We start from the raw sequence: 13642 nt of genomic DNA on the forward strand, positions 1-13642 counted from the left end.
ACGTGACACTACCGCGTCGTCTCCTCCCACACCCTCGTTGCTACGGAAGCCGGCAGTCTCCCATTCTGCCTAGCAACAGCGAGAGGTTAGCCGTGAGGAGGATCCTGCTCTGTGCAGTGGCGCGCGCCCAGTGTTTTCTTTCACATTAATGTCATTTCTGGATGTACTGTAATTACAGTATACAGTACCCCATGTTATATACTAGCTCTATCAAATATAAGATATATATAATAAGATATATACTGTATATAATACAGGGCGTGTATATGTGTGTGTATGTGTATATATATATAATATATATATATATATATATATATATATATATATATATATATATATATATATAAAACACACAATGTAGCGCTAAAGATAGAATAATAGTGAATTAACTGTGCAACTCTATATTAATAATGATAAAATAATGGTGTGATATTTAAGATATAATTGCTATAAACTTAGTAATATATAATCCATAAGATAATAGTGTATACACCCAAAAAGAATATAAAGTCCAAATGATTTCCACTTGGTGGGTTTTCAGAGAGGTGATGTTTCCAACATACATACATACATACATACATATAGCAACTGTAAATATTACTGTATGCTCATTTGCATGTCTTAGACAGGTCTGCAACCCTGTCTTTCCCCATTATCACCCAGCATACAGCGCTTCCACTGCAGCAAGGATTTCTGGGAAATGACATGCAAATGAGCACTCAGTACCACCTTTTGTCTCAAGCTTGTATTACACAAGCAAATCCTCAAGCCAATGCATGCTGTTTTAAACACAGCTTTTAGACAGAGGCTGGGATGAGATGCAAAGCCATTAAACCCACTCACAGACATGTTTCAACCTTGATGGGTATCATCAGTGTGAGGTTGGTTGTAATGGCTAAGATGGTTTTGAGACTATAGACTAGGTAATCACCACAATTATTAAGGTTATGGTGGGTAAAAAAAGTGACAAAAACCCTCCACAGTAAAGCATAAAGCAACTGTAAATATTACTGTATGCTCATTTGCATGTCTTAGACAGGTCTGCAATCCTGTCTTTCCCCATTATCGCCCAGCATACAGCGCTTCCACTGCAGCAAGGGATTATATATATATATATATATATATATATATATATATATATATATAAATCAGCCCTTGTCGATCCACTGCTTGTTGAAGGCCTCCCCCAATTAACTTTACTAGCTAGTGAAGACACAAGTATTGTACCATTTGGTGTGCCTGCTTTTTTTAACCTTTATAGATAGTACAGTTTAGTGCGTTAGCAGCAGCACCCCCTCCATCTTTCGGATTATTACTGTTATTGTATAGCCTGGCTCCTTTACTATATTTATATACATATAAATAAAATGTTGATTGTATTACTTTACAAAAAGCATGAATAAAACAACAACGGCTGCAATGAGTTGGCTGTAGTGTAAGCGCAATTGCTCTGGGTGGCGTGTAGGTATAAAGGAAAGATCACGAGTTACTAAAAGTTAAAATTCACTTTAATAATAACGTTTTTATATAGCGTAGTGCTGTACATAGACTATTGCAGGCACAGTGAGAAAATAATATCATTGTTGGTGGCTGAGGCACAGGGAGAGAAAGTGATATACATATTCCCAGAGTCACAAGAAGAAAAGACTGAGATTCAAATGGGTTTATTTCCTTCTGTTTAGCTGCCCTATTCCTTTTAGAAGCTAAAGAAAAATTAAAGCTGCAAACACCCCAAAATGTTTTTTTTATTCTGGCTTAACTGAACCAGGAGGTCCTACTGAGCTGATCCGTGGTACCCCCGATATCCAATCGTTTTAATGTTGTGTCCTTTATTTGAGAAAACTCCCCAAAAATGTAAAACATGACAGCGGGGGTCACCCATACAAAGCTGCGACGTCATCTCAAAATGACATTGCAGCTTTCTATTGGCTGCCGGATTCCATTTTGTTTCCCCTGAGCAAGTATTTGGTTATTGCGTAATAGAGATTTATATTTCTCCCTAAAGGTGAAGACAATACCTTTTAATGGTCTACCAAAAGAATCACAAGCAACGTATATGATGGTGCATTTCTTGCCAATTTTGGGGAGTGTGGTTCGTGTCCTTTCTGTATTGGCAGTATATTCAGTGGAAGGAAATTCATAGGATTCACTCATCAGCTGTCTTAGCACCTTAATTCCCCATTTCTACCTTATGCACGGAAAATCTAATGGAGAAAACAGACTGCATCACCGAGCCCAACAATTACAGCCGCAGATCATTAGTGCACACTAACGCTTTATAAACCCCAGTGCAACAATCACGAATAGATACATCTGTAGCTTGGAAGGAATTTTCCTATTGATTATTACTGCGGTTAATGGGCAGTGGGGAACGGTGCCACACAAAATCAAACAGCGTGCAGCTTGTTCATTTCCATGAGAGTCCCTAGATTGTTATTAAGTGCAAGTTTAAGAGGTAACATAATTGCGTGTGCACCCAAGCAGTGTCTAACATGGGCAGTACTCTCCATTATAATAATAATATTAACTTTATTTATATAGCGCTTTTCTTCCAAATGGGACTCAAAGCGCTTCACAGTTACAAAAAGAGAAAAATAAGAAAACATTTAAGGTCGGGTGACCAGACGTCCCAGTTTTTTATTACTTTTTCCCGGGGCACAACTTTTCTTTTTTTTTAAATGTCCCGTTTTTTTCTGACGCTTACACGGCTCGCAAGCGCCCATCGTGCATGCGCAAGAGCAGGCGGCAAGTGCTGAACGCATATGCGCAGCCAGCAAACCCCCATTGCGCATGTGCAGCCGGCAAGTTGCCAGCCGCTCGTGCGAATGCGTGATGGGTGCTTGCCGTTTGCGCCTGCGCAAAATTTGTCTCGGGGAAAATATTGTCACCCTCATTTAAGGTTATAAAAGAGACCAAACACAAGGAAAGATACAATACAGGATGGGACGGTACTGTAGCTATAAATAGTCGGACAGGTTGTGGTTCATTAATTTAATTCCTGGGTAAGCAGGTAGGTCGTGACCCTATTTTTTATAGATTCCCAGAGAGTGAGCCTCTCGCACTGTACGAGGCAGACTGTTGCAAAGAGTGGGAGCAGCGTGGCTAAAAGCTCGGGCGCCAAAGGAGGTCACAGGGATTCTGGGAACTGTTAGGAGTTAAAGCAATGGAAAGTATTTCTGTTACCATTCGAATCTTCCAGGCTTCTACATTGTAAACTGTCCTTTCTGTTTTAGAGTCACGACCAAACCTTTCCAAGTATTTGCATGAATATATTGGTTGATCTGCATACGTACTGTATTTCCGGTCCCATTCTTTTGGTATTTCGCTGCTAACATGCTTATGTGGTCATTGGATCCTGTTGGGCTTCCCAGGTCAACAGCATCAGGTAGGCAGGCTTCGTAAATCGCTGAGATACCGTGTGGAGAGTCCTGTGTGAAGGCACAGCCACATACAGTATATGAGAGGGACAACGTCACCGTGTAACTTACCCTAACTATCGGTCACAAGAGACATTAAGGGACAATTTACTAGGATTCTTCACGAAAACGTATATTTTTTGGCGCATGGTAAACTTATTTTAAATTGCATTTGTGTGCACTTATGTACTGACCTGATATGTCTCCATCTGCACCGGCAGCGTCGCAATAAAAAAAAAATGTCACTTTCTTTGGCGCACAAAAATGAATTGCGTTAGGTGTTCCGATGTGAATGGTATGTCCTAAACCAGGGGTGTCAAACTCAGTCAAAATCAGTGGCTCAGGTGACTCAGTCTTTGACTGAGCCATTGATTGAGCCACCTGTGCTGAAGCAGGGTTATCCGTAAAACCGGGCCTGTTGGTGACCCTTGAGTACTCAGTTTGACACCCCCTGTACTAAAAAAATGATGTTTCTGTTCACTGAAAAAGGAAGAGAGCGCGTGCAGATCATCGGCCACGTTCAACTTGTTTTAAACCGTTAAAAGTCTGCTAATATTGGGTAGAATTAAGCTGCTATGTTTCAACCCAAAAATGTATTTGATGCAGCGTGGATATTTTATTGTATAGGTAACCAACATTTTATATTTTCACAGTATGGCGACTATAAATAATATTACATTAATTATACACGGATCATTTGTATTAACTAACACTACTTACACATACAAAATACACATATTTAAAATTGGATTAACCAGGTATTCAACATGACCCAACCCACGGCGTATTTCCAGATCCGACACCCCATGGCACTTACCTGGTGTGGCTTTAATACCAATCCGGGCTGCAACTGCAGGCTAGGCCCTGCGCAGGAGTTTAACCCCAACACTGCCTGTTCCTATCAGGACTTATAGTGTTGAGGCCAGTAGAAGGCTATAGCCAGGGGCACTTGGCTACACATACACACATTAATTAAAAGCACAGGGGATTGCTCCAATACGTGAAAATAGTACTATTCCTGTTGCTAAAAAAGTGCATGTTTTTTTAATGACAGCAGATAATGAAAGAAGAATTAGATATTGGGTGAAAGGAGTTTACTTACAAAGCTGAGTTTCTTTATCGTTAGTATGATGTTTGTGAGAACCAAAATAAGTATTTATTTATGAGAAAAATTTGCAATTTCAGATGGACTGGCTCAATACTGTGAATAAAAGGGAACAGCGTACATAAAAATGACTTATAACAGCAATATTGTGCAGATTAACTTGATACCCTGGAGCACAATCAATATATAAAGGAAATGTGAACTCCATGTGAACTTGGGATGAATGCTCTGGTTACCTATGTATGTATGTATGTATGTATGTATGTATATATGTATATCTTTATTTATATAGCGCCAACTATGTACATACACTGGCGACACACTTTATTCGAGCTCGGCTAGTCCCACGAATTCGGGTATACCCAGGTGTATTGAGGTTTGTGACTGTTTTCTGCCCGAGTGCATTGAGTTATTTTCCAAGCCGGGATTGAAGCATTTTATTCCAGCTGGCTGCAATACTGCACAGTATATATATATATACTGCATTACAATTCATGAATTTATGCCATCTGGTAGACACGCGAAGCATTGCAGCCTATTAAATCCTAATCATTATCATTTAACAGATCAGCCACCCATCAGCCAGGCATGAACCCAGGCTGGGAAGGCAAATGCAACGGGGCTTGTCAGAGGTGAGGAGCGGCGCATTCCAGGTATCTGCCAGGTACATACCGGGTATTTGCTCGGATAAAGTGTGTCGGTGCAGTACTGTAGTGCTTCACAGCAGTAATACAAGGAACATCGTAATATAACAAATAATGGGAATAAGAGCGTGAGACATAAAAGTAACATTAGGGAAAGGAGGCCCTGTCCCGAAGAGCTTACAATCTAATTGGTAGGTAGGAAGAACGTACAGAGACAGTAGGACGGTGTTCTGGTAAGTGCGTCTGCAGGGGGCCAAGGTCGGTGAATGATGTTTATAATATCCGCCATGGAGCTACCTATGTGTTTCATTAAAAAGGTGGGTCTTAAAGGTGGATAGAGAAGGTGCCAGTCAGATAATGAGGGGAAGGGCATTCCAGAGGTGTGGGGCAGTGTGAGAGATTTTAGGCGGGAGAGGGCTTTAGATACAAAAGGGGTAGTGAGAAGACATCCTTGAGCAGAAAGCAAGAGTTGGGGCGGTGTATTAGGGCTTAAATGTAAGGAGGGGCAGAGGATTGTAAAGCCTTAAAATTGAGGATGAGAATTATGTGTGTAATACGGGATTTAATAGGAAGCCAGGAGAGGGACTTCAGCAGGGGTTTGATTGAAGGGGAGACATGTGAGAGGCAGGATGGCCGGACAGAAGGTTACAATAGTCGACAGGAAAGAATGAGGGCTGGTGTTAGAGTTTTAGCAGTAGAGCGACAGAGGAAAGGGCGTATCTTTGCAGTGTTACGGAGGAAAAAATGACAGGTTTTAGCTATATTGTGAATGTGAGGGAGGAGTCCAGTGTGACACCTAAGCAGCGTGCTTGAGATACTAGGTGTATGATAGCACTGCCAACAGTAATGCAGAAGGGGGCAGTAGGGCCAGGCTTGGGAGGAAGTATGAGGAGCTTTGTCTTTGGCATGTTAATTTGAGTCGACGGAGAACCATCCAGGATGATATAGAGGAGAGGCATTCAGAGACTTTGGTCTGTGCCTCAGTTTAGCCAACTGTAATTAGAGCAGGGCTTTTCAACCGGAGTTCCTAGGAGCTGTTGGGTTCCACGGGAAGTCTTAAAGGGGTTCCTGCAATTTTCAGGTCATTTGAAAATTGTACCAAATACAGAAGAATGTACAATGTATCTGATCTCAGACGCACTATTTTTTTACGGAGGGTTGGGGTTCCTTACAATGCATCCGATATCAGACACGCTATTAGAGAGGGTTGGGGTTCCTTACAATGCATCCGATATCAGACACGCTATTAGAGAGGGTTGGGGTTCCTTACAATGCATCCGATATCAGACACGCTATTAGAGAGGGCTGGGGTTCCTTACAATGTATCTGATCTCAGACGTGCTATTAGAGAGGGTTGGGGTTCCTTAAAATGCATCTGATCTCAGACGTGCTATTAGAGAGGGTTGGGGTTCCTTACAATGCATCTGATCTCAGATGCGCTATTAGAGAGGGTTGGGGTTCCTAACAATGCATCTGATCTCAGATGCGCTATTAGAGAGGGTTGGGGTTCCTTACAATGCATCCGATATCAGACGCGCTATTAGAGAGGGTTGGGGTTCTTCAGAATGTCACAATATAATTATAGGGTTCCTTAACCAAAAAAAGGTTGGACACCACTGAACTAGATAATATAAGAATACTGTCCCTCTTATCATGCAGACCAGAAACATGCTGCCTGTGACTACACCCCAGAGAGAGCGGCATTAATCCTTATTAACTAGCACATTAAAATGGACCATGCAGAACGTTTCGGAACTGGAAGAATATTATGATCATTAATAAACTTTGTTGTTGGCAACGTGCTTCAGGCTGCTAATGCAATAAAGATATATTTTGTACATCAACCGCATAGTAATGATATGTTAATAAATGTTGGACTCTACATTATTGTGTGTTACAGGATTACTGTCATTGCAGGAGACACATTCAGAACATACCTTAAGCATTTCAGTAAAGACCGATCTCCGCATGGAAAGCCAGGGCTTAGGAATGATCATTATACAATCTGGACCATACCTTCAAATAGCAAATATAATAGAAAATGGTTCAGCAGCAATGAATGGAAAGCTGAGAGCAGGTAATATATGTGGCGACCCTGTGGATTTCACTAATATGGACGTGAGGCTCCCTGCTAGTGCCTTGTTAGAACCTGGAGAAAAACTATGCATGAGAAAGAGGGGGATACAATCTGAAATGTCAGAATACAATGAAGGTAAAATGGAGAGGGTTTCCCTTCCTCGGCTACCTGACACCAAGGGCCAAGGGTGAAAGAAAGACTTGACTTAAAGCAGCAATACAGGTTTCATTCTTTTTTTCTTTGTTACAGGATTGAAGCAGGGAGTCTTCAAAGCTGATCCACGCTAATTTCAGCTCAGGGGACCCCCTGCTTCCAGAGATATTAGATTGCAAGCTCCTCGGAGCAGGGACTCCTCTTCCTTAATGTTACTTTTATGGCTGAAGCACTTATTCCCATGACCTGTTATTTATATGATTTGTTATTTATATGATTACAACATTTATTACTACTGTGAAGCGCTATGTATATTTATGGCGCTATATAAATAAAGACATACAATACAATATATACCTCCGTAGCAGTGCTGTTATCTGTGTGCAGTTTAAAGCCCCATGTCATGCGGGCCACTAGGAAGCCGCACCGGGTGACATCATGGCTTCCTATCGGCCCACGGGCTGCCTATATGTTAGGCACACTATTTCCCTGCCTAGATAGATACCGGCACCTCTACAGAAGTAAGTTTCTCTGGAAGCAAGGGGTCCCCGGAGCTGAAATTAACACAGTTTAGCTCTGGTTCAATCCTGCCATTAAACAAAAATACACCCGTATTGCTGATTTAGTATGAATATGTTACATTTTTACATTTAGGCCCCAAAAGCACAGTATATTTCCAAGAATGCACAATACATATTTGAGCTTTAAACTGAAACATCTTAAACATCCCCTGTGGGGTGCAGTGATGTTACAAATAAGTTGTTTTCCTTACAGGGGACATTCTGGTACAAATAGGACATGATAATGTCTTGGACAGCAACCTACTGGAACTCCAACGTCTATTACGGAAAGTTGCCATTGGTACTGATCTCAAAATAATGGTGTACAGGGATCTTATTAAGCTACCCAAAGATTGTGATACATGGGATGAGACACCACCAGAAACAGCAGAAGAAGCAACAGAATAGTAAGTCATATGCAGAAGTTTCCACAGGACGTCCATGCTCATTGTCTATATTTGGTCAGGGGGACTTTAAGTGTGATAATATAGAAAATATATTGATTTTCTGTAATATAGAAGGCATCGTAGGGATTTGAAGACGGTGACACAACTGATTTAAACAAGTCACTAACGCTGGGGGAAAAAAGTTTAAATATAGGAAGCCAGGCAGCTCTTTTTTTAGGACTCGTTCTCTGTGGCAAGTCTTCTCGGAACCACAGAAATAATTTGGTAGGGGGCCTTACACGGAAATATACCAGCTATTCTCTTTCTGTATTGTAGCCCACCAGTCAGCATTGATTATTACAGCTCAACAAGCAGTGAAGAAGAAGATGAGGACTTTTCCCCTGGCGCATCATCCGAAGGTGGAATGGGTGTCCGAGTGTTTAGCGTTGGCATAGACATAGGATATGACATCATGCTTCATCATCATAACATCAGACATTAGTATAAAACTACATAGCATTAATAATAAACTTTAACGCAGTATTTTTGATAATCCTTCGTTCTTCAAAGCTGATATAATTAAAATTGTGTCTATATGTGGATATAGGTAGCTTGATTTACATGTATGGTAATAGAACTGGGAACTGAGTTGGGTATAGCTGTAAAAAAACAAAGAGAAAGGTTACCAAGTAAGGAAAAAGTAAACGCTAGTCCATATCTAAGTTGTTGAGTAATGTTTTTTTTGTGTACCAATAAACTCTAATGTTGCATCAAGGGTCTAACATTTTGTAAGATTTTTCCATATAGATTATGAGACATACAGGTCGATGTCGCCATTCTTGCAATTTCTCATGCTATAGACCAGAGGTGCTCAACTCCAGTCCTGCAGCACCCTCAAGAGGCCAGGTTTTCAGGACATCCCTGCTTCAGCACAGGTGGCTCAATTAGTCCCAGCTTGAGCACAGGTGGCTCTGTCAGTCCCTGCAGAATGAGCCCCTGATTGAGCCACCTGTGCTGAAGCTGGGATATCCTGAAGACCTGACCTGTTGGGGGGAGGCTTGAGGACGTGTTGAGCACCCCTGCTATAGACCACCAGCTTTCAATCATAGGGGTTCTTCCAACCACCAGCTATGAGTGACTTTTCTGCCGGCAAAAGGTGATTAAGTTGTTTAGTAGCTCCGTAGAGCAGGAATGATTTCTGCCCAGTTGTGTAGAAGAGGACAGTCAACGTGTACATTTTTATATATGTCACTACTATTATTCTTTTTTTGTAATCTTTTTTATTTTTGGACACCACCATCCAAAGTGGAAGAAATCGTCCGTAGTGCTGCACATCTTCCAGCAAATGTCTGATACCTCAGGATATATTTTAGACAATGATACTAGTGTTTTAATAATACAGCTCAACCCCGTTATAACGCGATCCGCTACAACGCAAATCCGCTTATAACGCGATGTAAGCGTGGCTCCCAATTTTCGTATTTATGAATACTTTACAACACGATTATTGGTGTCTTAAATACTTTATTGTACAATGCATACAATTGTACATTATTTCTAACGCGATCCGCTTATAACGCAATGTGATTATTTGGACCCCAAGCACAGCGTTATAAGGGGGTTGAGCGGTACTGTCATTTTTTGGGGGCATGGTTAGGTTTAATCCGAAAGCTCTCTTACACGCACGATCATTGAATTCATCTCCGTATATTAACAAATATCTGCTTATGTTCAATACAAAAAAAGCTTGGAGATCAGTGAGGAAAAATCTCAACTTGGACAGGGAAATCTCTGAGCTTTCACACATCCAAGGAAACCCAGACTTCCAAGCAGGGATAATCCATCATCCTTTCTATGTCTGCAAAGATATGGGGTAAGCTGATATTTCTCAGTTATTAACTAAAGATGGAAAACTGTGTGAATCCTTTGAGAATCTACAAAGGCATTTAGCATACATCAAAAGTTTTTTTTTTTTTTTTTTGCATTTTTAGACAGTGTCTAAATGATTTACTTACAAAATCAATCTGATGGGATTTGCAACAAATTTGCTAGATAGTACTTTAAAAGCACCTGGAAAAAAAATTGGTGTTAACATGCACAGCAGGAAATGCAGAGAGCAGATCTCTCAGGGAAAATATGAAAAACAAAACTAGAAAATATTGTGCAAAACTATTTTTAAATAAGTATCTGTAAATTAACATCCAATATTGGATAGCTACTATAATTATTTATCAATATTGGTTGGTATCCAGTGAACAGCTGTTCGCAGCAATAACTTTGGGTTTTCTGACTGGAATAAGCAACTCTGGGATGAATTTTCTAAACAATATATTTTTAAATACCATATTAAATTGTATTGAACTATTTATTCTTTTAAATATTGAATCTGCCATTTGTAATGGTTAATATTATCAATGTTAGATTATATGAAATTAATCTCCTGTCTGATCGTGTATACTTTTAAGGTGGTATTTATTGCTGATCTACTAATAATAAAGTACTCTCATTTTTTTTTTAGAAAAAGACATACACATTCATTGTCACTATTTGCTCTATATAATTCCATATAACTACTTAGATTTTATGAGATATTGAAAGTATAAGACGTCTGTTCTTTATCTGCTATTAGTAGCTATCTCTTTCCCAGATATAGAGATGCACATCAATTGCTACTACTTGTGTTTATCACTCTATACTATTTTTAGAGATTGCATTAGATATATTATGTAATAAATGTAGGTGGTTATATGTGAAAAGTCACTATGCATTAGGGATTATTTCTAATTATAATTAAATATTTGTAATCTATTCAAGCATATATTAATTAGCGCCATGATGTCACCAAAATGGACACTATAGAAGATACATAGGAATTCCCTATGTGTACCCTAGCTCATACATGAGTGAAGTACGTAGGGTGATTGGTGTTCAACGCACAGGACTTCCCTTGCAGTTGATGATAAGCGACAAGCCGAGACCTTCCCTCCGCCCATCACTGTGACCTCAAACATCGAGAAGCGTGGCACGGGAGAACCAGCTGATCGTTGGAAGTCTGGCGTCTCTGCAACAGGAGCCTCACTGCAGTTGTCATATTCTGAGCATGAGCTCTCTAATGCGCATTGATATCTTGTTAAGTGTGAGTTTATGTCCACTTCCTCAATACATAGCAGTTGTTAGTAATATTATACTATTATTTGCTTTCTGCTTTATGTATACTGTATGGTGAGTCCTGCTTTGCTGGATGCCGGTTTTGGAGAATTGCACCACAGATGTCCAATCTGCCATGGTCTGGATAATATCCACAAATGCCTGATTGATCCTTACAGCATGTGAGCGGGTATATTCCCATTATCCCACTTCAATTGCAACAGGGCTGTCACATTTTTGCACTATATCTTCTTGTTTTGATTTTCATATTTTTCCTGATAAATATGCGCTTTGCATTTCTTACTGTACCTTGTATTAGAGGTTGGGAGACATCTTTTTCCAGAGCTGTAATTACAACATACATGGTTGTATTGCACATTTTAATATCACTTTCTATATCCCAAGTAGTTTATTAGTGATAATATTTATTTAATAATATTTCATGCTATTTATTGCATTATTTGTGCTTGAAATGTTATATACACTATTGAAATGTATAACCTACTAGCCTCAAAATTGGACGATAAACTGTTTAAATACTCTCTAACTAATAGGAAGAATAACCATACCAGGAATTACAGACAGAACAGTAAATTATTGACCTTACAAACACGTATAAATGTACACAATCTCTGCATTGGAGAGAGACACAACTGAAAATCCTACACAGGGCTTATATTCCACCAAATGTTTCGACTAAGACATCAAAAGAGGATATAGTAATTGCCCTAAATGGGCAAAGCCCATGACAATTCTTTCAATACGTTTTGGAGATGCCCAGAGGTACAAACAATTTTGGATGCAAATCATGAATTACATAGATCTGGTATTTCAAATTTTCCCATAATAAAGGCCTCGTAACAATTCTTCTTGCACGTGAGACAAGGAATTCTGCTGGGAGCACTAACAGCCCAAATTGATCCAAACATTCCTTCTTGGAGATGCATTGCCTTGAAACAGATTGATAAATCACCACTCCGCCTCAATCGGCTTAAAAATAACACCATCAATCTTCTTAGGATAGGATGAACTGAACAGTGTTCTTGAGGGATCCATTTCGAGAGATAAACCAATACATAAGTGGGAACCATATTTCACACGTAATACATGTGCAGATAAAGGATCTGCGGTCAGATTGTGAATGGTCAGAGCAGTTGTGTGTATATAAAAGGAGGGATAACTAAACCAAAACTGCATTCTCTAGGAAAGTTTATTTTCTATGCACTCTCTAGTGTACAGGAGGAGACTATTAACACAGCTTACCTGTGAACAGAGACATGAAATCTGTCTGCTCCAAATAAGAGTTAAGAAGGAATCCTCTGGTCCAGCGGTGCACAAACTTCCCGCGCCTGCGCCCCCCCCCCTCCCCTACCTGCTCTGCTCTTCCATCGTGCCCCCTCACCTCTAATGTTGTGTCAAATGACGCTGCGGGGTCATGTGACTTCACGTCATGTGACCTGCGGCATTATTTGACGTCACTTCTACATGGCAACGGGCATCATTTGACGCCACATTGTCATAGAGACGCATGACTGGTATTAGGAGCCGTTTGTGTTTAGGATAAGTACAGATTTGTAGTGATAACTCCTCTTGGTACCAGCTGTAAGAGTGGCCAACAAACAAATCTAATCTAACTAACTTTGAATCGAACAGCATTGAATATTTATGTAAAAAGCTTAGATAAAATAAGCTGACCCAAGCTTAGATAAATTAATTTCTTTTCGATTACTCAGCTTTGAAAATATGCCATTAACACATTATCCCAGAGGCATTGCATTGGAAACAACGGATTCCAAATCTTTGTACAGTTATTTCATGACAGGCTATTTATTTATTGAACATATTATTGAATATTTTCTCGCTGATTAAAAGGGTAGAAGAAAAGCTATTTTCTGCAATTGATAGCATATTCTGTACAAAGTACCAGTTTAGTTCGGAAAGATGCGCCGTCACTTTGCCATGGTAACGCGCGGCGCGGCGCCATGTGATGTCACGTTGCCATGGCAATGTGACACTGCAGGAGACAGGTCGCTGAGGAGAAGTTAAAAGGACACACACACCCCTACCACTCTGCGGGTATGTACGCTGACGTCACTTCCGTCAGCGTACCCGGTCCTTACTGGGATGCGTCTACATTTCCACCTTACGATTCCG

The 13642-nt window shown here is 40.1% G+C and overlaps 1 protein-coding gene across 2 annotated transcripts; it reads left to right on the plus strand.

Annotated features, from left to right (window-relative positions):
- The first annotated feature begins 7 nt into the window (after positions 1-7).
- Positions 8-9116, plus strand: PDZD9 (PDZ domain containing 9). 2 transcript variants are annotated; one of them, XM_075565981.1, is made up of 6 exons: positions 8-85; positions 3234-3385; positions 4602-4761; positions 7083-7242; positions 8170-8362; positions 8678-9116. In XM_075565981.1, the coding sequence occupies exons 3-6, from the start codon at positions 4741-4743 to the stop codon at positions 8841-8843; spliced, it is 540 nt and encodes a 179-aa protein (XP_075422096.1). In that variant the 5' UTR covers positions 8-85; positions 3234-3385; positions 4602-4740; the 3' UTR covers positions 8844-9116. The 2 variants fall into 2 exon arrangements, with proteins under 2 accessions (XP_075422096.1, XP_075422095.1); XM_075565980.1 differs by lacking the exon at positions 4602-4761 and having other exon boundaries at positions 9-85; positions 7066-7242.
- The last annotated feature ends 4526 nt before the right edge of the window (positions 9117-13642 follow it).

Source organism: Ascaphus truei, chromosome 11 (assembly GCF_040206685.1).
Source record: "Ascaphus truei isolate aAscTru1 chromosome 11, aAscTru1.hap1, whole genome shotgun sequence".
Lineage (NCBI taxonomy): Eukaryota > Metazoa > Chordata > Amphibia > Anura > Ascaphidae > Ascaphus > Ascaphus truei.

Bases quoted from the DNA above. Each gene is read 5' to 3' on its own strand.
- PDZD9 (XM_075565980.1), top strand. From the start codon at position 3,334: ATGCTTATGTGGTCATTGGATCCTGTTGGGCTTCCCAGGTCAACAGCA. The intron at 7,243-8,169 runs GTAATATATGTG...TTTTCCTTACAG, and splicing joins GAATGGAAAGCTGAGAGCAG to GGGACATTCTGGTACAAATA. The intron at 8,363-8,677 runs GTAAGTCATATG...TCTGTATTGTAG, and splicing joins GCAGAAGAAGCAACAGAATA to CCCACCAGTCAGCATTGATT.